The 25,760-nt window shown below is 50.5% G+C and overlaps 1 protein-coding gene across 1 annotated transcript in view; it reads right to left on the bottom strand.

Annotated features, from left to right (window-relative positions):
- The window catches only part of cep89 (centrosomal protein 89), a 173,174-nt gene that overhangs the window by 68,915 nt on the left and 78,499 nt on the right, over positions 1–25,760 (bottom strand). The window contains exons 14-15 of the mRNA XM_036981811.1: positions 3,350–3,453; positions 2,600–2,715 (exon numbers count right to left, since the gene is read on the bottom strand). Coding sequence (XP_036837706.1) covers positions 2,600–2,715; positions 3,350–3,453 — 220 coding nt within the window. The remainder of the gene's footprint in view (positions 1–2,599; positions 2,716–3,349; positions 3,454–25,760) is intronic.

Below are 25,760 nucleotides of genomic sequence, written 5' to 3' on the forward strand. Positions count from 1 at the left end.
GGTGAAGACTTCTACCAGACACCTCCAGCAGGGTGAAGACTTCTACCATGCACCTCCAGCAGGGTGTAGACTTCTACCATTCACCTCCAGCAGGGTGTAGACTTCTACCAGACACCTCCAGCAGGGTGAAGACTTCTACCAGACACCTCCAGCAGGGTGAAGACTTCTACCAGACACCTCCAGCAGGGTGAAGACTTCTACCAGACACCTCCAGCAGGGTGAAGACTTCTACCAGACACCTCCAGCAGGGTGAAGACTTCTACCAGACACCTCCAGCAAGGTGAAGACTTCTACCAGACACCTCCAGCGGGGTCAAGACTTCTACCATTCACCTCCAGCGGGGTCAAGACTTCTACCAGACACCTCCAGCGGGGTGAAGACTTCTACCAACCACCTCCAGCAGGGTGAAGACTTCTACCATGCACCTCCAGCAGGGTGTAGACTTCTACCATTCACCTCCAGCAGGGTGAAGACTTCTACCAGACACCTCCAGCAGGGTGAAGACTTCTACCAGACACCTCCAGCGGGGTGAAGACTTCTACCAGACACCTCCAGCAGGGTGAAGACTTCTACCAGACACCTCCAGCGGGGTCAAGACTTCTACCATTTACCTCCAGCGGGGTCAAGACTTCTACCAGACACCTCCAGAAGGGTGAAGACTTCTACCAGACACCTCCAGCGGGGTGAAGACTTCTACCAGACACCTCCAGCAGGGTGAAGACTTCTACCAGACACCTCCAGCAGGGTGAAGACTTCTACCAGACACCTCCAGCAGGGTGAAGACTTCTACCATGTACCTCCAGCAGGGTGTAGACTTCTACCATTCACCTCCAGCAGGGTGTAGACTTCTACCAGACACCTCCAGCAGGGTGAAGACTTCTACCAGACACCTCCAGCAGGGTGAAGACTTCTACCAGACACCTCCAGCAGGGTGAAGACTTCTACCAGACACCTCCAGCAGGGTGAAGACTTCTACCAGACACCTCCAGCAGGGTGAAGACTTCTACCAGACACCTCCAGCAGGGTGAAGACTTCTACCAGACACCTCCAGCAAGGTGAAGACTTCTACCAGACACCTCCAGCGGGGTCAAGACTTCTACCATTCACCTCCAGCGGGGTCAAGACTTCTACCAGACACCTCCAGCAGGGTGAAGACTTCTACCAGACACCTCCAGCAAGGTGAAGACTTCTACCAGACACCTCCAGCAGGGTGTAGACTTCTACCATTCACCTCCAGCAGGGTGTAGACTTCTACCAGACACCTCCAGCAGGGTGAAGACTTCTACCAACCACCTCCAGCAGGGTGAAGACTTCTACCATGCACCTCCAGCAGGGTGTAGACTTCTACCATTCACCTCCAGCAGGGTGTAGACTTCTACCAGACACCTCCAGCGGGGTGAAGACTTCAACCAGACACCTCCAGCAGGGTGAAGACTTCTACCATGCACCTCCTGCGGGGTGAAGACTTCTACCAGACACCTCTAGCAGGGTGAAGACTTCTACCATTCACCTCCAGCGGGGTGAAGACTTCTACCAGACACCTCCAGCGGGGTGAAGACTTCTACCATTCACCTCCAGCTGGGTGAAGACTTCTACCAGACACCTCCAGCGGGGTGAAGACTTCTACCAGACACCTCCAGCGGGGTGAAGACTTCTACCAGACACCTCCAGCAGGGTGAAGACTTCTACCAGACACCTCCAGCAGGGTGAAGACTTCTACCATTCACCTCCAGCGGGGTGAAGACTTCTACCAGACACCTCCAGCAGGGTGAAGACTTCTACCAGACACCTCCAGCAGGGTGAAGACTTCTACCATTCACCTCCAGCAGGGTGAAGACTTCTACCAGACACCTCCAGCTGGGTGAAGAGTTCTACCAGACACCTCCAGCAGGGTGAAGACTTCTACCAGACACCTCCAGCAGGGTGAAGACTTCTACCAGACACCTCCAGCTGGGTGAAGAGTTCTACCATTCACCTCCAGCGGGGTGAAGACTTCTACCAGACACCTCCAGCTGGGTGAAGAGTTCTACCAGACACCTCCAGCAGGGTGAAGAGTTCTACCAGACACCTCCAGCAGGGTGAAGACTTCTACCAGACACCTCCAGCTGGGTGAAGACTTCTACCAGACACCTCCAGCAGGGTGAAGACTTCTACCAGACACCTCCAGCAGGGTGAAGACTTCTACCATACACCTCCAGCAGGGTGAAGACTTCTACCATTCACCTCCAGCAGGGTGAAGACTTCTACCAGACACCTCCAGCAGGGTGAAGACTTCTACCAGACACCTCCAGCAGGGTGAAGACTTCTACCAGACACCTCCAGCAGGGTGAAGACTTCTACCATACACCTCCAGCAGGGTGAAGACTTCTACCATTCACCTCCAGCAGGGTGAAGACTTCTACCAGACACCTCCAGCAGGGTGAAGACTTCTACCAGACACCTCCAGCAGGGTGAAGACTTCTACCATTCACCTCTATTAGGGTTTGATACAGTGTTAATATGAATGTGTAGAATGTAGAAACAGAATGTAGCTAGTTTCTATAGTAGAATCTGAAAGAGGGGGGCTCAGGGGTGATTACTGGTGTCTGTCCCTCCCTACCCTCAGTCAAATGTCTCCCATGACTGTCCTTTGCCTTCGTATGCTGCACCTCCAGCTGCTCTATCAGGACCTGGTTCTCCTGAAGTACCAGACGGGCCTGCTCCTGGAGCTGCCTCCTGGGGGGGGGGGGGGGGGGGGGGGGGAAGGGGAGATAGAAAAGTGTCAAGACAGTGTCTCCTCTCTTTCTCACACACACACACACAAACAGACAGGGACAGATAGACAAAGAGACAGGCAGTACTGACTCCTCCAGACAGAGACAATACTCACCACTCCAGACAGAGAGACAGTACTCACCACTCCAGACAGAGAGACAGTACTCACCACTCCAGACAGAGACACAGTAGTCACCACTCCATGTGGCTGACTCCTCCAGACAGAGAGACAGTACTCACCACTCCAGACAGAGACACAGTATTCACCACTCCAGACAGAGGCACAGTACTCACCACTCCAGACAGAGAGACAGTACTCACCACTCCTTGTGGCTGACTCCTCCAGACAGAGAGACAGTACTCACCACTCCATGTGGCTGACTCCTCCAGACAGAGAGACAGTACTCACCACTACATGTGGCTGACTCCTCCAGACAGAGAGACAGTACTCACCACTCCATGTGGCTGACTCCTCCTGACAGAGAGACAGTACTCACCACTCCTTGTGGCTGACTCCTCCAGACAGAGAGACAATACTCACCACTCCAGACAGAGAGACAATACTCACCACTCCAGACAGAGAGACAGTACTCACCACTCCTTGTGGCTGACTCCTCCTGTCTGTTTCAGGTCCTGGTGTAGCTTCTGGTTCTCCTGCACCACCTCCTCCACACGGCCCCGGAACCTTCTCAACTCCTCCTACACACAACCAATCAATCAATCAATTACACTGGATCACAAACACTACCTGGACAGTTCTCAGGGATCAGTCTAGCAGCTATCCTGACAGGTGAACCCTACTCCATCAGCAATCTCAGCTATCCTAACAGGTGAACCCTACTCCATCAGTAATCTCAGCTATCCTAACAGGTGAACCCTACTCCATCAGTATCAGTAATCTCAGCTATCCTAACAGGTGAACCCTACTCCATCAGTAATCTCAGATATCCTAACAGGTGAACCCTACTCCATCAGTAATCTCAGATATCCTGACAGGTGAACCCTACTCCATCAGTAATCTCAGCTATCCTGACAGGTGAACCCTACTCCATCAGTAATCTCAGCTATCCTAACAGGTGAACCCTACTCCATCAGTAATCTCAGCTATCCTAACAGATGAACCGTACTCCTGTTAGGTAGAGGAGGGGTAAGGGGGGTAGAGCAGGGGAAAGGGAGGTAGAGCAGGGGTAAGGGAGGTAGAGCAGGGGTACGGGAGGTAGAGCAGGGGTAAGAGAGGTAGAGGAGGGGTAAGGGATGTAGAGCAGGGGTAAGGGATGTAGAGCAGGGGTAAGGGAGGTAGAGCAGGGATAAGGGAGGTAGAGCAGGGATGAGGGAGGTGGAGCAGGGGTAAGGGAGGTAGAGCAGGGGTAAGGGGTAAGGGAGGTAGAGCAGGGGTAAGGGAGGAGGAGCAGGGGTAAGGGAGGTAGAGCAGGGGTAAGGGAGGTAGAGCAGGGGTAAGGGAGGAGGAGCAGGGGTAAGGGAGGAGGAGCAGGGGTAAGAGGGGTAGAGGAAATCATTTCAGCTCCAAGTGGAGAAACAGCCTCATTCAGTGTTGTTTACTTTCAGTATGGTTTATTCTAAAGATGACTGTCCCCCTGAAATGTCCTTGTAGAGCTGAGGACTTTACCATGTCAAAGATGACTGTCCCCCTGAAATGTCCATGTAGAGCTGAGGACTTTACCATGTCAAAGATGACTGTCCCCCTGAAATGTCCTTGTAGAGCTGAGGACTTTACCATGTCAAAGATGACTGTCCCCCTGAAATGTCCTTGTAGAGCTGAGGACTTTACCATGTCAAAGATGACTGTCCCCCTGAAATGTCTTTGTAGAGCTGAGGACTTTATCATATCAAAGATGAAGGATTCTGCTGCAGGAGAAATAGTCTTTCAAGTCTGAGATCTCTATAGTTTGAACCCAGCAACTGTCTGTGTGTGTCTGTGTGTGTGTGTGTGTGTGTGTGTGTGTGTGTGTGTGTGTGTGTGTGTGTTTGTGTATATGTGTGACATAGCTGAGCCTATTTCAACCAGAGCCTGGGTAGACCAGGCCTCCAGCAGTTTAGTGGGACATAGCTGAGCCGATTTAAACCAGAGCCTGGTAGACCAGGCTTCGAACAGTTCAGTGGGACATAGCTGAGCCGATTTAAACCAGAGCCTCAAACAATTTAGTGTGACATAGCTGAGCCTAATTCAACCAGAGCCTGGGTAGACCAGGCCTTGAGCTGTTTAGTGTGACAAAGCTGAGCCTATTTCAACCAGAGCCTGGGTAGACCAGGCCTCAAACAGTTTAGTGGGACAAAGCTGAGCCTATTTCAACAAGAGCCTGGGTAGACAAGGCCTCAAACAGTTTAGTGGGAGAAAGCTGAGACTATTTCAACCAGGCCTCGAACAGTTTAGTGGGACATAGCTGAGCCTATTTCAACCAGAACCTGGATAGACCAGGCCTCTCTCTATCAGTTTAGTGTGACATAGCTGAGCCTATTTCAAACAGAGCCTGGGAAGACCAGGCCTCGAACAGTTTAGTGGGACAAAGCTGAGCCTATTTCAACCAGAGCCTGGATAGACAAGGCCTCGAACAGTTTAGTGGGAAATAGCTGAGCCTATTTCAACCAGAACATGGATAGACCAAGCCTCTCTCTATCAGTTTAGTGTGACATAGCTGAGCCTATTTCAAACAGAGCCTGGGAAGACCAGGCCTCGAACAGTTTAGTGGGACAAAGCTGAGCCTATTTCAACCAGAGCCTGGATAGACAAGGCCTCGAACAGTTTAGTGGGACATAGCTGAGCCTATTTCAACCAGACCTGGGTAGACAAGGCCTCAAACAGTTTAGTGGGAGAAAGCTGAGACTATTTCAACCAGGCCTCGAACAGTTTAGTGGGACATAGCTGAGCCTATTTCAACCAGAACCTGGGTAGACAAGGCCTCAAACAGTTTAGTGGGAGAAAGCTGAGACTATTTCAACCAGGCCTCGAACAGTTTAGTGGGACATAGCTGAGCCTATTTCAACCAGAACCTGGATAGACCAAGCCTCTCTCTATCAGTTTAGTGTGACATAGCTGAGCCTATTTCAACCAGAGCCTGGGTAGACAAGGCCTCAAACAGTTTAGTGGGACAAAGCTGAGCCTATTTCAACCAGAACCTGGGTAGACTCGGCCTCGAGTAGTTTAGTAGGACATTGCTGAGCCTATTTCAACACCAGCCTGGGTAGACCAGGCCTTGAACAGTTTAGAAGGATATTGCTGAGCCGATTTCAACCAGAGCCAGGGAAGACCAGGCCTCGAGCAGTTTTGTTGGACAAAGCTGAGCCTATTTCAACCAGAGCCTGGGTAGACCAGGCCTCAAACAGTTTAGTGGGACAAAGCTGAGACTATTTCAACCAGAGCCTGGGTAAACCAGGCCTCCAACAGTTTCATGTGACATAGCTGAGCCTATTTCAACCAGAGCCTGGGAAGACCAGGCCTCAAACAGTTTAGTGGGACAAAGCTGAGCCTATTTCAACCAGGCCTCGAACAGTTTAGTGGGACATAGCTGAGCCTGTTTCAACCAGAGCCTGGGAAGACCAGGCCTCAAACAGTTTAGTGGGACAAAGCTGAGCCTATTTCAACCAGGCCTCGAACAGTTTAGTGGGACATAGCTGAGCCTGTTTCAACCAGAGCCTGGATAGACCAAGCCTCTCTCTATCAGTTTAGTGTGACATAGCTGAGCCTATTTCAACCAGAGCCTGGGTAGACAAGGCCTCGAACAGTTTAGTGGGACAAAGCTGAGCCTATTTCAACCAGAGCCTGGATAGACAAGGCCTCGAACAGTTTAGTGGGACATAGCTGAGCCTATTTCAACAAGAACCTGGATAGACCAAGCCTCTCTCTATCAGTTTAGTGTGACATAGCTGAGCCTATTTCAACCAGAGCCTGGGTAGACAAGGCCTCAAACAGTTTAGTGTGACATAGCTGAGCCTATTTCAACCAGAGCCTGGGTAGACTAGGCCTCGAGTAGTTTAGTAGGACATTGCTGAGCCTATTTCAACACCAGCCTGGGTAGACCAGGCCTTGAACAGTTTAGAAGGATATTGCTGAGCCGATTTCAACCAGAGCCTGGGTAGACCAGGCCTCGAGCAGTTTAGTGGGACATAGCTGAGCCTATTTCAACCAGAGCCTGGGTAGACCAGGCCTCGAGCAGTTTAGTGGGACATAGCTGAGCCTATTTCAACCAGACCTGGGTAGACCAGGCCTCGAACAGTTTAGTGGGACAACGCTGAGCCTATTTTACCCAGAGCCTGGGAAGACCAGGCCTCAAACATTTTAGTGGGACAAAGCTGAGCCTATTTCAACCAGACCTGGGTAGACCAGGCCTCAAACAGTTTAGTGGGACATAGCTGAGCCTATTTCAACCAGAGCCTGGGTAGACCAGGCCTCAAGCAGTTTAGTGGGACATAGCTAAGCCTATTTCAACCAGAGCCTGGGTAGACCAGGCCTCGAACAATTTAGTGGGACATAGCTGAGGCTATTTCAACCAGAGCCAGGGTAGACCAGGCCTCTCTCTATCAGTTTAGTGTGACATAGCTGAGCCTATTTCAACCAGAGCCTGGATAGACCAGGTCTCTCTCTATCAGTTTAGTGTGACATAGCTGAGCCTATTTCAACCAGAGCCTGGGAAGACCAGGCCTCGAGCAGTTTAGTGGGACATAGCTGAGCCGATTTCAACCAGGGCCTGGGTAGACCAGGCCTCGAAAAGTTTAGTGTGACATAGCTGAGCCTATTTCAACCAGGGCCTGGGTAGACCAGGCCTCGAAATGTTTACTGTGACATAGCTGAGCCGATTTCAACCAGAGCCTGGGTAGACCAGGCCTCGGACAGTTTAGTGTGACATAGCTGAGCCTATTTCAACCAGAGCCTGGGTAGACCAGGCCTCGAACAGTTTAGTGGGACAAAGCTGAGACTATTTCAACCAGAGCCTGGGTAGACCAGGCCTCGAGCAGTTTAGTGGGACATAGCTGAGCCGATTTCAACCAGAGCCTGGGTAGACCAGGCCTCGAACAGTTTAGTGGGACATAGCTGAGCCGATTTCAACCAGAGCCTGGGTAGACCAGGCCTCGAACAGTTTTGTGGAACAAAGCTGAGCCTATTTCAACCAGAGCCTGGGTAGACCAGGCCTTGAAATGTTTACTGTGACATAGCTGAGCAGATTTAAACCAGACCAGGGTAGAAAAGGCCTCAAACAGTTTAGTGGGAGAAAGCTGAGACTATTTCAACCAGGCCTCGAACAGTTTAGTGGGACATAGCTGAGCCTATTTCAACCAGAGCCTGGGAAGACCAGGCCTCAAACAGTTTAGTGGGACAAAGCTGAGCCTATTTCAACCAGGCCTCGAACAGTTTAGTGGGACATAGCTGAGCCTGTTTCAACCAGAGCCTGGATAGACCAGGCCTCGAACAGTTTAGTGGGACAACGCTGAGCCTATGTCAACCAGAGCCCGGGAAGACCAGGCCTCGAACAGTTTAGTGGGACATAGCTGAGCCTATTTCTACCAGACCTGGGTAGACCAGGCCTCGAACAGTTTAGTGGGACAACGCTGAGCCTATTTTACCCAGAGTCTGGGAAGACCAGGCCTCAAACATTTTAGTGGGACAAAGCTGAGCCTATTACAAACAGAGCCTGGGTAGACCAGGCCTCGAGCAGTTTAGTGGGACATAGCTGAGCCTATTTCAACCAGACCTGGGTAGACCAGGCCTCGAACAGTTTAGTGGGACAACGCTGAGCCTATTTTACCCAGAGCCTGGGAAGACCAGGCCTCAAACATTTTAGTGGGACAAAGCTGAGCCTATTTCAACCAGACCTGGGTAAACCAGGCCTCAAACAGTTTAGTGGGACATAGCTGAGCCTATTTCAACCAGAGCCTGGGTAGACCAGGCATCGAACAGTTTAGTGGGACAAAGCTGAGCCTATTTCAACCAGACCTGGGTAGACCAGGCCTCAAACAGTTTAGTGGGACATAGCTGAGCCTATTTCAACCAGAGCCTGGGTAGACCAGGCATCGAACGGTTTAGTGGGACAAAGCTGAGCCGATTTCAACCTGAACCTGGGTAGACCAAGCCTCGAACAATTTAGTGGGACATAGCTGAGCCTATTTCAACCAGAGCCTGGGAAGACCAGGCCTCGAACAGTTTAGTGGGACAAAGCTGAGCCTATTTCAACCAGGCCTCGAACAGTTTAGTGTGACATAGCAGAGCCTGTTTCAACCAGAGCCTGGATAGACCAGGCCTCTCTCTATCAGTTTAGTGTGACATAGCTGAGCCTATTTCAAACAGAGCCTGGGAAGACCAGGCCTCGAAAAGTTTAGTGGGACAAAGCTGAGCCTATTTCAACCAGAGCCTGGGTAGACAGGGCCTCGAACAGTTTAGTGGGACATAGCTGAGCCTATTTCAACCAGAACATGGATAGACCAAGCCTCTCTCTATCAGTTTAGTGTGACATAGCTGAGAATATTTCAATCAGAGCCTGGGAGGACCAGGCCTCGAACAGTTTAGTGGGACAAAGCTGAGCCTATTTCAACCAGAGCCTGGGTAGACTAGGCCTCGGACAGTTTAGTGGGACATAGCTGAGCCTAATTCAACCAGAGCCTGGGTAGACCAGGCCTCGAGCAGTTTAGTGGGACATAGCTAAGCCTATTTCAACCAGAGCCTGGGTAGACCAGGCCTCAAACAGTTTAGTGGGACATAGCTGAGCCTATTTTACCCAGAGCCTGGGAAGACCAGGCCTCACACATTTTAGTGGGACAAAGCTGAGCCTATTTCAACCAGACCTGGGTAGACCAGGCCTCAAACAGTTTAGTGGGACATAGCTGAGCCTATTTTACCCAGAGCCTGGGAAGACCAGGCCTCAAACATTTTAGTGGGACAAATCTGAGCCTATTTCAACCAGACCTGGGTAGACCAGGCCTCAAACAGTTTAGTGGGACATAGCTGAGCCTATTTCAACCAGAGCCTGGGTAGACCAGGCCTCGAGCAGTTTAGTGGGACATAGCTAAGCCTATTTCAACCAGAGCCTGGGTAGACCAGGCATCGAACAGTTTAGTGGGACAAAGCTGAGCCTATTTCAACCAGACCTGGGTAGACCAGGCCTCAAACAGTTTAGTGGGACATAGCTGAGCCTATTTCAACCAAAGCCTGGGTAGACCAGGCCTCGAGCAGTTTAGTGGGACATAGCTAAGCCTATTTCAACCAGAGCCTGGGTAGACCAGGCATCGAACAGTTTAGTGTGACATAGCTGAGCCTATTTCAACCAGAGCCTGGGTAGACCAGGCCTCGAACAGTTTAGTGGGACAAACTTGAGACTATTTCAAACAGAGCCTGGGTAGACCAGGCCTCGAGCAGTTTAGTGGGACATAGCTGAGCCGATTTCAACCAGAGCCTGGGTAGACCAGGCTCGAACAGTTTAGTGGGACATAGCTGAGCCGATTTCAACCAGAGCCTGGATAGACCAGGCCTCTCTCCATCAGTTTAGTGTGACAAAGCTGAACCTATTTCAACCAGAGCCTGGGTAGACCAGACCTCGAACAGTTCAGTGGGACAAAGCTGAGACTATTTCAACCAGAGCCTGGGTAGACCAGGCCTCCAGCAGTTAAGTGGGACAAAGCTGAGCCTATTTCAACCAGAGCCTGGGTAGACCAGGCCTCAGGCAGTTTAGTGGGACATAGCTGAGCCGATTTCAACCAGGGCCTGGGTAGACCAGGCCTCAAAATGTTTACTGTGACATAGCTGAGCTGATTTCAACCAGAGCCTGGGTAGACCAGGCCTCGGAAAGTTTAGTGTGACATAGCTCAGCCTATTTCAACCAGACCTGGGTAGACAAGGCCTCAAACAGTTTAGTGAGAGAAAGCTGAGACTATTTTAACCAGAGCCTGGGAAGACCAGGCCTCGAACAGTTTAGTGGGACAAAGCTGAGCCTATTTCAACACCAGCCTGGGTAGACCAGGCCTTGAACAGTTTAGAAGGATATTGCTGAGACTATTTTAACCAGAGCCAGGGTAGACCAGGCCTCGAACAGTTTTGTGGAACAAAGCTGAGCCTATTTCAATCAGAGCCTGGGTAGACCAGGCCTCGAAATGTTTACTGTGACATAGCTGAGCCGATTTCAACCAGAGCCTGGGTAGACCAGGCCTCGGACAGTTTAGTGTGACATAGCTGAGCCTATTTCAACCAGAGCCTGGGTAGACCAGGCCTCAAACAGTTTAGTGGGATAAAGCTGAGACTATTTCAACCAGAGCCTGGGTAAACCAGGCCTCCAACAGTTTCATGTGACATAGCTGAGCCTATTTCAACCAGACCTGGGTAGACAAGGCCTCAAACAGTTTAGCGGGAGAAAGCTGAGATCATTTCAACCAGGCCTCGAACAGTTTAGTGGGACATAGCTGAGCCTATTTCAACCAGAGCCTGGGAAGACCAGGCCTCGAACAGTTTAGTGGGACAAAGCTGAGCCTATTTCAACCAGGCCTCGAACAGTTTAGTGGGACATAGCTGAGCCTATTTCAACCAGAGCCTGGGTAGACAAGGCCTCGAACAGTTTAGTGGGACATAGCTGAGCCTATTTCAACCAGAGCCTGGGTAGACCAGGCCTCGAACAGTTTAGTGTGACATAGCTGAGCCTATTTCAACCAGAGCCTGGGTAGATCAGGCCTCCAATAGTTTAGAGGGACATTGCATAGCCTATTTCAACCAGAGCCTGGGTAGACCAGGCCTCGAACAGTTTAGTGGGACAAAGCTGAGCCTTTTTCAACCAGGGCCTGGGTAGACCAGGCCTCCAGCAGTTTAGTGGGACATAGCTGAGCCTTTTTCAACCAGGGCCTGGGTAGACCAGGCCTCGAAATGTTTACTGTGACATAGCTGAGCCGATTTCAACCAGAGCCTGGGTAGACCAGGCCTCAGACAGTTTAGTGTGACATAGCTGAGCCTATTTCAACCAGAGCCTGGGTAGACCAGGCCTCGGACAGTTTAGTGTGACATAGCTGAGCCTATTTCAACCAGAGCCTGGGTAGACCAGGCCTCAAACAGTTTAGTGGGATATAGCTGAGCCTATTTCAACCAGAGCCTGGGTAAACCAGGCCTCGAACAGTTTAGTGGGACAAAGCTGAGCCTATTTCAACCAGGCTTCCAACAGTTTAGTGGGACATAGCTGAGCCTATTTCAACCAGAACCTGGATAGACCAAGCCTCTCTCTATCAGTTCAGTGTGACATAGGCCTCGAACAGGCCTCGAACAGTTTAGTGGGACAAAGCTGAGCCAATTTCAACCAGGGCCTGGGTAGACTAGGCCGCGAACAGTTTAGTGGGACATAGCTGAGCCTATTTCAACCAGAGCCTGGGTAGACCAGGCCTCAAACAGTTTGGTGGGACATAACTGAGCAGATTTCAACCAGACCAGGGTAGAGAAGGCCTCAAACAGTTTAGTGGGACAAAGTTTAGCCTATTTCAACCAGAACCTGGGTAGACTAGGCCTCAAGTAGTTTAGTGTGACATAGCTGAGCCTATTTCAACCAGAGCCTGGGAAGACCAGGCCTCGAACAGTTTAGTGGACAAAGCTGAGCCTAATTCAACCAGAGCCTGTGAAGACCAGGCCTCGAAGTTTTGTGGGACAAAGCGGAGACGATATCAACCAGAGCCTGGGTAGACCAGGCCTCAAACAGTTCAGTGGGACATAGCTGAGCCTATTTTATACAGACCCTGGGTAGACCAGGCCTCGAGCAGTTTAGTGGGACATAGCTGAGCCGATTTCAACCAGAGCCTGGGTAGGTAGACCAGGCATCGAACAGTTTAGTGGGACAAAGGTGAGCCTATTTCAACCAGAGCCTGGGTACACTAGGCCTCGAGTGTGACATAGCTGAGACTATTTCAACAAGACCTGGGTAGACCAGGCCTCGAACAGTTTACTGTGACATAGCTGAGCCGATTTCAACCAGAGCCTGGGTAGATCAGGCCTCGAACAGTTTAGAGGGACATTGCATAGCCTATTTCAACCAGAGCCTGGGTAGAATAGGCCTCGAGTGTGACATAGCTGAGACTGTTTCAAAAAGACCTGGGAAGACCAGGCCTCGAACAGTTTAGTGGGACATAGCTGAGCCTATTTCAACAAGACCTGGGAAGACCAGGCCTGGAACAGTTTAGTGGGACAACGCTGAGCCTATTTCAACCAGAGCCTGGGTAGACCAGGGCTCGAACATTTTAGTGGGACAAAGCTGAGCCTATTTCAACCAGAGCCTGGGTAGACCAGGCCTCCAACAGTTTAGTGGGACATAGCTGAGCCGATATCAACCAGAACCTGGGTAGACCAGGCCTCGAAATGTTTACTGTGACATAGCTGAGCCTATTTCAACCAGACCTGGGTAGACCAGGCCTCGAACAGTTTAGTGGGACAACTCTGAGCCTATTTTACCCAGAGCCTGGGAAGACCAGGCCTCGAACAGTTTAGTGGGACAAAGCTGAGCCTATTTCAACCAGACCTGGGTAGACCAGACCTCGAACAGTTTTGTGGGACAAAGCTGAGCCTATTTCAACCAGGCCTAGAACAGTTTAGTGGGACAAAGCTGATTCGATTTCAACCTGAACCTGGATAGACCAGGCCTCGAATAGTTTAGTGGGACATAGCTGAGCCTATTTCAACCAGAGCCTGGATAGACCAAGACTTGAACAGTTTAGTGGGACATAGCTGAGCCGATTTCAACCAGAGACTGGGTAGACCAGGCCTCGAGCAGGTTAGTGGGACATAGCTAAGCCTATTTCAACCAGAGCCTGGGTAGACCAGGCCTTGAGCAGTTTAGTGGGACATAGCTTAGCCGATATCAACCAGAACCAGAGTAGACCAGGCCTCGAAATGTTTACTGTGACATAGCTGAGCCTATCTCAACCAGAGCCTGGGTAGACCAGGCCTCGAATAGTTTAGTGTGACATAGCTGAGCCTATTTCAAACAGAGCCTGGGAAGACAAGGCCTCGAACAGTTTAGTGGGACAAAGCTGAGCCTATTTCAACCAGAGCCTGGGTAGACCAGGCCTATCTCTATCAGTTTAGTGTGACATAGCTGAGCCTATTTCAACCAGACCTGGGTAGACCAGGCCTCGAACAGTTTAGTGGGACAAAGCTGAGCCTATTTCAACCAGAGCCTGGGTAGACCAGGCCTCAAACAGTTTAGTGGGACATAGCTGAGCCTATCTCAACCAGAGCCTGGGTAGACCAGGCCTCGAATAGTTTAGTGTGACATAGCTGAGCCTATTTCAACCAGACCTGGGTAGACCAGGCCTCAAACAGTTTAGTGGGACAAAGCTGAGCCTATTTCAACCAGAGCCTGGGTAGACCAGGCCTCGAACAGTTTAGTGGGACATAGCTGAGCCTATCTCAACCAGAGCCTGGGTAGACCAGGCCTCGAATAGTTTAGTGTGACATAGCTGAGCCTATTTCAACCAGACCTGGGTAGACCAGGCCTCAAACAGTTTAGTGGGACAAAGCTGAGCCGATTTCAACCAGAGCCTGGGTAGACCAGGCCTCGAATAGTTTAGTGGGACATAGCTGAGCCTATTTCAACCAGAGCCTGGATAGACCAAGACTTGAACAGTTTAGTGGGACATAGCTGAGCCGATTTCAACCAGAGCCTGGGTAGACCAGGCATCGAACAGTTTTGTGGGACAAAGCTGAGCCTATTTCAACCAGAGACTGGGTAGACCAGGCCTCGAGCAGGTTAGTGGGACATAGCTAAGCCTATTTCAACCAGAGCCTGGGTAGACCAGGCCTCGAGTAGTTTAGTGGGACATAGCTTAGCCGATATCAACCAGAACCAGAGTAGACCAGGCCTCGAAATGTTTACTGTGACATAGCTGAGCCTATTTCGACCAGGCCTCTCTCTATCAGATTTGTGTGACATAGTTGAGCCTATTTCAACCAGACCTGGGTAGACAAGGCCTCGAACAGTTTAGTGGGACAAAGCTGAGCCTATTTCAACCAGAGCCTGGGTAGACCAGGCCTCTATCAGTTTAGTGTGACATAGCTGAGCCGATTTCAACCAGAGCCTGGGTAGACCAGGCCTCTATCAGTTTAGTGTGACATAGCTGAGCCTATTTCAACCAGACCTGGGTAGACCAGGCATCGAACAGTTTTGTGGGACAAAGCTGAGACTATTTCAACAAGACCTGGGTAGACCAGGCCTCGAACAGTTTACTGTGACATAGCTGAGCCAATTATAACCAGAGCCTGGGTAGATCAGGCCTCGAACAGTTTTGTGGGACAACGCTGAGCCTATTTCAACCAGACCTGGGTAGACCAGGCCTCGAACAGTTTAGTGGGACATAGCTGAGCCGATTTTACCCAGAGCCTGGGTAGACCAGGCCTCGAATAGTTTAGTGGGACATAGCTGAGCCTATTTCAACCAGAGCCTGGGTAGACCAAGCCTTGAACAGTTTAGTGGGACATAGCTGAGCCGATTTCAACCAGAGCCTGGGTAGACCAGGCATCGAACAGTTTTGTGGGACAAAGCTGAGCCTATTTCAACCAGAGACTGGGTAGACCAGGCCTCGAGCAGGTTAGTGGGACATAGCTAAGCCTATTTCAACCAGGGCCTGGGTAGACCAGGCATCGAACAGTTTTGTGGGACAAAGCTGAGCCTATTTCAACCAGAGCCTGGGTAGACTAGGCCTCGAGTAGTTTAGTGGGACATAGCTGAGCCGATATCAACCAGAGCCTGGGTAGACCAGGCCTCGAGCAGTTTAGTGGGACATAGCTAAGCCTATTTCAACCAGAGCCTGGGTAGACCAGGCATCGAACAGATTCGTGGGAAAAAGCTGAGCCTATTTCAACCAGAGCCTGGGTAGACCAGGCCTCGAGCAGTTTAGTGGGACATAGCTGAGCCGATTTCAACCAGAGCCTGGGTAGACCAGGCCTCAAACAGTTATGTGGGACATAGCTGAGCCGATATCAACCAGAACCAGAGTAGACCAGGCCTCGAAATGTTTACTGTGACATAGCTGAGCCTATTTTGACCAGGCCTCTCTCTATCAGTTTCGTGTGACATAGTTGAGCCTATTTCAACCAGACCTGGGTAGACCAGGCCTCAAACAGTTTAGTGGGACAAAGCTGAGCCTATTTCAACCAGAGCCTGGGAAGACCAGGCCTCAAACATTTTAGTGGGACAAAGCTGAGCCTATTTCAAACAGAGCCTGGGTAGACCAGGCCTCGAGCAGTTTAGTGGGACATAGCTGAGCCGATATCAACCAGAACCAGAGTAGACCAGGCCTCGAAATGTTTACTGTGACATAGCTGAGCCTATTTTGACCAGGCCTCTCTCTATCAGTTTCGTGTGACATAGTTGAGCCTATTTCAACCAGACCTGGGTAGACCAGGCCTCAAACAGTTTAGTGGGACAAAGCTGAGCCTATTTCAACCAGAGCCTGGGAAGACCAGGCCTCAAACATTTTAGTGGGACAAAGCTGAGCCTATTTCAAACAGAGCCTGGGTAGACCAGGCCTCGAACAGTTTAGTGGGACATAGCTGAGCCGATTTTACCCAGAGCCTGGGTAGACCAGGCCTCGAATAGTTTAGTGGGACATAGCTGAGCCAATTTCAACCAGAGCCTGGGTAGACCAAGCCTTGAACAGTTTAGTGGGACATAAATGGCCGATTTCAACCAGAGCCTGGGTAGACCAGGCCTCTATCAGTTTAGTGTGACATAGCTGAGCCAATTATAACCAGAGCCTGGGTAGACCAGGCATCGAACAGTTTTGAGGGACAAAGCTGAGCCTATTTCAACCAGAGCCTGGGTAGACTAGGCATCGAGTAGTTTAGTGGGACATAGCTGAGCCGATTTCAACCAGAGCCTGGGTAGACCAGGCCTCGAGCAGTTTAGTGGGACATAGCTGAGCCTATTTCAACCAGGGCCTGGGTAGACCAGGCATCTATCAGTTTAGTGTGACATAGCTGAGCCTATTTCAACCAGAGCCTGGGTAGGTAGACCAGGCCCCGGACAGTTTAGTGGGACAAAGCTGAGCCTATTTCAACCAGAGCCTGGGTAGACCAGGCCTCCAACAGTTTAGTGGAACATTGCTGAGCCTATTTAAACCAGAGCCTGGGTAGACATGGCCTCAAACAGTTTGGTGGGAAATAACTGAGCCGATTTCAACCAGAGCCTGGGTAGACCAGGCCTCGAACAGTTTAGTGTGACATAGCTGAGCCGATTTCAACCAGAGCCTGGGTAGGTAGACCAGGCCTCGACCAGTTTAGTGGGAAAAAGCTGAGACTATTTCAACCAGAGCCTGGGTAGACCAGGCCTCAAACAGTTTGGTGGGACATAACTGAGCCGATTTCAAACAGAGCCTGGGTAGACCAGACCTCGAACAGTTTAGTGGGACATAGCTGAGATTATTTCAACAAGAGCCTGGATAGACCAGGCCTCGACCAGTTTAGTGGGACAAAGTTGAGCCTATTTCAAACAGTTTAGTGAGACAAAGCTGAGCCTATTTCAACCAGAGCCTGGGTAGACCAGGCCTCGAACAGTTTAGTGTGACATAACTGAGCGGATATCAACCAGAGCCTGGGTAGACCAGGCCTCCAGCAGTTTAGTGGGACATAGCTGAGCCTATTTCAACCAGAGCCTGGGTAGACCAGGCCTCAAACAGTTTAGTGGGACATAACTGAGCCGATTTCAACCAGGGCCTGGGTAGACCAGGCCTCTATCAGTTTAGTGTGACATAACTGAGCCTATTTCAACCAGACCTGGGTAGACCAGGCCTCAAACAGTTTAGTGGGACATAACTGAGCCGATTTCAACCAGAGCCTGGGTAGACAAGGCCTCGAACAGTTTACCGTGACATAGCTTAGCCGATTTCAACACCAGTCTGGGTAGACCAGGCCTCAAACAGTTTGGTGGGACATAGCTGAGACTATTTCAACCAGACCAGGGTAGACTAGGCCTCAAGTAGTTTAGTGGGACATAGCTGAGCCGATATCAACCAGAGCCTGGGTAGACCAGGCCTCGAACAGTTTAGTATGACATAGCTGAGCCTATTCCAACCAGAGACTGGATAGACCAGGCCTCTCTCTATCAGTTTAGTGTGACATAGCTGAGCCTATTTCAACCAGAGCCTGGGAAGACCAGGCCTCAAACAGTTTAGTGGACAAAGCTGAGCCTATTTCAACCAGAGCCTGGGTAGACCAGGCCTCAAACAGTTTAGTGGGACATAGCTGAGTCTATTTTATACAGACCCTGGGTAGACTAGGCCTCAAGTAGTTTAGTGGGACATAGCTGAGCCGATATCAACCAGAGCCTGGGTAGACCAGGCCTCCAACAGTTTAGTGTGACATAGATGAGCCTATTTCAACCAGAGCCTGGGTAGATCAGGCCTCGAACAGTTTAGTGGGACATAGCTGAGCCTATTTCAACCAGAGCCTGGATAGACCAGGCCTCTCTCTATCAGTTTAGTGTGACATAGCTGAGCCTATTTCAACCAGAGCCTGGGAAGACCAGGCCTCGAACAGTTTAGTGGACAAAGCTGAGCCTAATTCAACCAGAGCCTGGGTAGACTAGGCCTCGAGTGTGACATAGCTGAGACTATTTCAACAAGACCTGGGTAGACCAGGCCTCGAACAGTTTAGAGGGACATAGCTAAGATTATTTCAACAAGAGCCTGGATAGACCAGGCATCGACCAGTTTAGTGGGACAAAGTTGAGCCTATTTCAAACAGTTTAGTGAGACAAAGCTGAGCCTATTTCAACCAGAGCCTCGGTAGACCAGGCCTCGAACAGTTTAGTGTGACATAGCTGAGCCTATTTCAACCAGAGCGTGGATAGACCAGGCCTAAAACAGTTTAGTGGGACATAACTGAGCCGATTTCAACCAGGGCCTGGGTAGACCAGGCCTCTATCAGTTTAGTGTGACATAACTGAGCCTATTTCAATCAGACCTGGGTAGACCAGGCCTCAAACAGTTTAGTGGGACATAACTGAGCCGATTTCAACCAGGGCCTGGGTAGACCAGGCCTCAAACAGTTTAGTGGGACATAGCTGAGCCTAATTCAACCAGAGCCTGGGGAGACCAGGCCTCGAACAATTGTGGGACAAAGCGGAGACGATATCAACCAGAGCCTGGGTAGACCAGGCCTCAAACAGTTTAGTGGGACATAGCTGAGCCTATTTTATACAGACCCTGGGTAGACCAGGCCTCGAGCAGTTTAGTGGGACAAAGCTGAGCCTAATTCAACCAGAGCCTGGGGAGACCAGGCCTCGAACAATTGTGGGACAAAGCGGAGACGATATCAACCAGAGCCTGGGTAGACCAGGCCTCAAACAGTTTAGTGTGACATAGCTGAGACTATTTCAACAAGACCTGGGTAGACCAGGCCTCAAACAGTTTGGTGGGACATAACTGAGCCGATTTCAAACAGAGCCTGGGTAGACTAGGCCTCGAGTAGTTTAGTGTGACATAGCTGAGCCTATTTCAACCAGAACCTGGGTAGACCAGGCCTCGAACAGTTTTGTGGAACAAAGCTGACTCTATTTCAACCAGAGCCTGGGTAGACCAGGCCTCGAGCAGTTTAGTGGGACATACCTGAGCCGATATCAACCAAAACCTGGGTAGACCAGGCCTCGAAATGTTTACCGTGACATAGCTGAGCCTATTTCAACCAGAGCCTGGGTAGACCAGGCCTCGAGCAGTTTAGTGGGACATAGCTGAGCCGATATCAACAAGAACCTGGGTAGACCAGGCCTCGAAATGTTTACCGTGACATAGCTGAGCCTATTTCAACCAGACCTGGGTAGACCAGGCCTCGAACAGTGTAGTGTGACAAAGCTGACCCTATTTCAACCAGAGCCTGGGTAGACCAGGCCTCGACCAGTTTAGTGGGACAAAGCTGAGCCTAATTCAACCAGAGCCTGGAAAGACCAGGCCTCGAGCAGTTTAGTGTTACAAAGCTGAGCCTAATTCAACCAGAGCCTGGGTAGACAAGGCATCGAACAGTTTAGTGGGACATAGCTGAGCCTATTTCAACCAGAGCCTGGGTAGACCAGGCCTCGAATAGTTTAGTGGGACAAAGCTGAGCCTTTTTCAACCAGAGCCTGGGTAGGTAGACCAGGCCTCGACCAGTTTAGTAGGACAAAGTTGAGCCTATTTCAAACAGCTTTTTGTGACATAGCTGAGCCTATTTCAACCAGACCTGGGTAGACCAGGCCTCTCTCTATCAGATTAGTGTGATATAGCTGAGCCTATTTCAACCAGAGCCTGGGTAGACCAGGCCTCGAACAGTTTTGTGGAACAAAGCTGAGCCTATTTCAACCAGAGCCTGGGAAGACCAGGCCTGGAACATTTTAGTGGGATAAAGCTGAGCCTATTTCAACCAGAGCCTGGGTAGACCAGGCCTCGAACAGTGTAGTGTGACAAAGCTGAGCCTATTTCAACCAGAGCCTGGGTAGACCAGGCCTCGAACAGTTTAGTGGGACAAAGCTGAGCCTAATTCAACCAGAGCCTGGAAAGACCAGGCCTCGAACAGTTTAGTGGGACAAAGCTGAGCCTAATTCAACCAGAGCCTGGAAAGACCAGGCCTCGAACAGTTTAGTGGGACAAAGCTGAGCCTAATTCAACCAGAGCCTGGGTAGACAAGGCCTCGAACAGTTTAGTGGGACATAGCTGAGCCTATTTCAACCAGAGCCTGGGTAGACCAGGCCTCGACCAGTTTAGTGGGACAAAGTTGAGCCTATTTCAAACAGCTTCGTGTGACATAGCTGTGCCTATTTCAACCAGACCTGGGTAGACCAGGCCTCGAACAGTTTAGTGTGACATAGCTGAGCCAATTTACACTAGAGCCTGGGTAGACCAGGCCTCGACCAGTTTAGTGGGACAAAGTTGAGCCTATTTCAAACAGTTTCGTGTGACATAGCTGTGCCTATTTCAACCAGACCTGGGAAGAGCAGGCCTCAAACAGTCTAGTGTGACATAACTGAGCGGATTTCAACCAGACCTGGGAAGAGCAGGCCTCGAACAGTGTAGTGTGACATAGCTGAGCCTATTTCAACCAGAACCTGGGTAGACCAGTCCTCGAACAGTTTAGTGGGACATAGCTGAGCCTATTTCAACCAGAGCCTGGGTAGACCAGGCCTCGAGCAGTTTAGTGTTACAAAGCTGAGCCTATTTCAACCAGAGCCTGGGTAGACAAGGCATCGAACAGTTTAGTGGGACATAGCTGAGCCTATTTCAACCAGAGCCTGGGTAGGTAGACCAGGCCTCGACCAGTTTAGTAGGACAAAGTTGAGCCTATTTCAAACAGCTTTTTGTGACATAGCTGAGCCTATTTCAACCAGACCTGGGTAGACCAGGCCTCTCTCTATCAGATTAGTGTGATATAGCTGAGCCTATTTCAACCAGAGCCTGGGTAGACCAGGCCTCGAACAGTTTTGTGGAACAAAGCTGAGCCTATTTCAACCAGAGCCTGGGAAGACCAGGCCTGGAACATTTTAGTGGGATAAAGCTGAGCCTATTTCAACCAGAGCCTGGGTAGACCAGGCCTCGAACAGTTTAGTGGGACATAGCTGAGCCTATTTCAACCACACCTGGGTAGACCAGGCCTCGAACAGTTTAGTGGGACATAGCTGAGCCTATTTCAACCACACCTGGGTAGACCAGGCCTCAAACAGTTTAGTGGGACATAACTGAGCCGATTTACACCAGAGCATGGGAAGACCAGGCCTCGAACAGTTTTGTGGAACAAAGCTGAGCCTATTTCAACCAGAGCCTGGGTAGACCAGGCCTCGAGCAGTTTAGTGGGACATAGCTGAGCCGATATCAACAAGAACCTGGGTATACCAGGCCTCGAAATGTTTACCGTGACATAGCTGAGCCTATTTCAACCAGAGCCTGGGTAGACCAGGCCTCGAACAGTGTAGTGTGACAAAGCTGACCCTATTTCAACCAGAGCCTGGGTAGACCAGGCCTCCAACAGTTTTGTGTGACATAGCTGAGCCTATTTCAAGCAGACCTGGGTAGACCAGGCCTAGAACAGTTTAGTGGGACAAAGCTGAGCCTATTTCAACCAGAGCCTGGGTAGACCAGGCATCTCTATCAGTTTAGTGTGACATAGCTGAACCTATTTCAACCAGAGCCTGGGTAGACAAGGCCTCGAACAGTTTAGTGGGACATAGCTGAGCCTATTTCAACCAGAGCCAGGGAAGACCAAGCCTCGAACAGTTTAGTGGGACAAAGCTGAGCCTAATTCAACCAGAGCCTGGAAAGACCAGGCCTCGAACAGGTTAGTGTGACATAGCTGAGCCAATATCAACCAGAACCTGGGTAGACCAGGCCTCGAAATGTTTACTGTGACATAGCTGAGCCTATTTCAACCAGAGCCTGGAAAGACCAGGCCTCGAGCAGTTTAGTGTTACAAAGCTGAGCCTAATTCAACCAGAGCCTGGGTAGACAAGGCATCGAACAGTTTAGTGGGACATAGCTGAGCCTATTTCAACCAGAGCCTGGGTAGACCAGGCCTCGAATAGTTTAGTGGGACAAAGCTGAGCCTTTTTCAACCAGAGCCTGGGTAGGTAGACCAGGCCTCGACCAGTTTAGTAGGACAAAGTTGAGCCTATTTCAAACAGCTTTTTGTGACATAGCTGAGCCTATTTCAACCAGACCTGGGTAGACCAGGCCTCTCTCTATCAGATTAGTGTGATATAGCTGAGCCTATTTCAACCAGAGCCTGGGTAGACCAGGCCTCGAACAGTTTTGTGGAACAAAGCTGAGCCTATTTCAACCAGAGCCTGGGAAGACCAGGCCTGGAACATTTTAGTGGGATAAAGCTGAGCCTATTTCAACCAGAGCCTGGGTAGACCAGGCCTCGAACAGTGTAGTGTGACAAAGCTGAGCCTATTTCAACCAGAGCCTGGGTAGACCAGGCCTCGAACAGTTTAGTGGGACAAAGCTGAGCCTAATTCAACCAGAGCCTGGAAAGACCAGGCCTCGAACAGTTTAGTGGGACAAAGCTGAGCCTAATTCAACCAGAGCCTGGAAAGACCAGGCCTCGAACAGTTTAGTGGGACAAAGCTGAGCCTAATTCAACCAGAGCCTGGGTAGACAAGGCCTCGAACAGTTTAGTGGGACATAGCTGAGCCTATTTCAACCAGAGCCTGGGTAGACCAGGCCTCGACCAGTTTAGTGGGACAAAGTTGAGCCTATTTCAAACAGCTTCGTGTGACATAGCTGTGCCTATTTCAACCAGACCTGGGTAGACCAGGCCTCGAACAGTTTAGTGTGACATAGCTGAGCCAATTTACACTAGAGCCTGGGTAGACCAGGCCTCGACCAGTTTAGTGGGACAAAGTTGAGCCTATTTCAAACAGTTTCGTGTGACATAGCTGTGCCTATTTCAACCAGACCTGGGAAGAGCAGGCCTCAAACAGTCTAGTGTGACATAACTGAGCGGATTTCAACCAGACCTGGGAAGAGCAGGCCTCGAACAGTGTAGTGTGACATAGCTGAGCCTATTTCAACCAGAACCTGGGTAGACCAGTCCTCGAACAGTTTAGTGGGACATAGCTGAGCCTATTTCAACCAGAGCCTGGGTAGACCAGGCCTCGAGCAGTTTAGTGTTACAAAGCTGAGCCTATTTCAACCAGAGCCTGGGTAGACAAGGCATCGAACAGTTTAGTGGGACATAGCTGAGCCTATTTCAACCAGAGCCTGGGTAGGTAGACCAGGCCTCGACCAGTTTAGTAGGACAAAGTTGAGCCTATTTCAAACAGCTTTTTGTGACATAGCTGAGCCTATTTCAACCAGACCTGGGTAGACCAGGCCTCTCTCTATCAGATTAGTGTGATATAGCTGAGCCTATTTCAACCAGAGCCTGGGTAGACCAGGCCTCGAACAGTTTTGTGGAACAAAGCTGAGCCTATTTCAACCAGAGCCTGGGAAGACCAGGCCTGGAACATTTTAGTGGGATAAAGCTGAGCCTATTTCAACCAGAGCCTGGGTAGACCAGGCCTCGACCAGTTTAGTGGGTCAAAGCTGAGCCTATTTCAACCAGAGCCTGGGTAGACCAGGCCTCGAGCAGTTTAGTGGGACATACCTGAGCCGATATCAACCAAAACCTGGGTAGACCAGGCCTCGAAATGTTTACCGTGACATAGCTGAGCCTATTTCAACCAAACCTGGGTAGACCAGGCCTCGAACAGTTTAGTGGGACATAGCTGAGCCTATTTCAACCACACCTGGGTAGACCAGGCCTCAAACAGTTTAGTGGGACATAACTGAGCCGATTTACACCAGAGCATGGGAAGACCAGGCCTCGAACAGTTTTGTGGAACAAAGCTGAGCCTATTTCAACCAGAGCCTGGGTAGACCAGGCCTCGAGCAGTTTAGTGGGACATAGCTGAGCCGATATCAACAAGAACCTGGGTATACCAGGCCTCGAAATGTTTACCGTGACATAGCTGAGCCTATTTCAACCAGAGCCTGGGTAGACCAGGCCTCGAACAGTGTAGTGTGACAAAGCTGACCCTATTTCAACCAGAGCCTGGGTAGACCAGGCCTCCAACAGTTTTGTGTGACATAGCTGAGCCTATTTCAAGCAGACCTGGGTAGACCAGGCCTAGAACAGTTTAGTGGGACAAAGCTGAGCCTATTTCAACCAGAGCCTGGGTAGACCAGGCATCTCTATCAGTTTAGTGTGACATAGCTGAACCTATTTCAACCAGAGCCTGGGTAGACAAGGCCTCGAACAGTTTAGTGGGACATAGCTGAGCCTATTTCAACCAGAGCCAGGGAAGACCAAGCCTCGAACAGTTTAGTGGGACAAAGCTGAGCCTAATTCAACCAGAGCCTGGAAAGACCAGGCCTCGAACAGGTTAGTGTGACATAGCTGAGCCGATATCAACCAGAACCTGGGTAGACCAGGCCTCGAAATGTTTACTGTGACATAGCTGAGCCTATTTCAACCAGAGCCTGGGTAGACCAGGTCTCTCTCTATCAGTTTTGTGTGACATAGCAGAGCCTATTTCAACCAGAGCCTGGTTAGACCAGGCCTGGAACATTTTAGTGGGATAAAGCTGAGCCTATTTCAACCAGAGCCTGGGTAGACCAGGCCTCTCTCTATCAGTTTAGTGTGACATAGCTGAGCCTATTTCAACCAGATCCTGGGTAGACCAGGCCTCTATCAGATTAGTGTGATATAGCTGAGCCTATTTCAACCAGAGCCTGGGTAGACCAGGCCTCGAACAGTTTTGTGGAACAAAGCTGAGCCTATTTCAACCAGAGCCTGGGAAGACCAGGCCTGGAACATTTTAGTGGGATAAAGCTGAGCCTATTTCAACCAGAGCCTGGGTAGACCAGGCCTCGACCAGTTTAGTGGGTCAAAGCTGAGCCTATTTCAACCAGAGCCTGGGTAGACCAGGCCTCGAGCAGTTTAGTGGGACATACCTGAGCCGATATCAACCAAAACCTGGGTAGACCAGGCCTCGAAATGTTTACCGTGACATAGCTGAGCCTATTTCAACCAAACCTGGGTAGACCAGGCCTCGAACAGTTTAGTGGGACATAGCTGAGCCTATTTCAACCACACCTGGGTAGACCAGGCCTCAAACAGTTTAGTGGGACATAACTGAGCCGATTTACACCAGAGCATGGGAAGACCAGGCCTCAAACAGTTTTGTGGAACAAAGCTGAGCCTATTTCAACCAGAGCCTGGGTAGACCAGGCCTCGAGCAGTTTAGTGGGACATAGCTGAGCCGATATCAACAAGAACCTGGGTATACCAGGCCTCGAAATGTTTACCGTGACATAGCTGAGCCTATTTCAACCAGAGCCTGGGTAGACCAGGCCTCGAACAGTGTAGTGTGACAAAGCTGACCCTATTTCAACCAGAGCCTGGGTAGACCAGGCCTCCAACAGTTTTGTGTGACATAGCTGAGCCTATTTCAAGCAGACCTGGGTAGACCAGGCCTAGAACAGTTTAGTGGGACAAAGCTGAGCCTATTTCAACCAGAGCCTGGGTAGACCAGGCATCT

The sequence above is a fragment of the Oncorhynchus mykiss genome, chromosome 6 (genome assembly GCF_013265735.2).
Source record: "Oncorhynchus mykiss isolate Arlee chromosome 6, USDA_OmykA_1.1, whole genome shotgun sequence".
NCBI classification, from domain to species: Eukaryota; Metazoa; Chordata; class Actinopteri; order Salmoniformes; family Salmonidae; genus Oncorhynchus; species Oncorhynchus mykiss.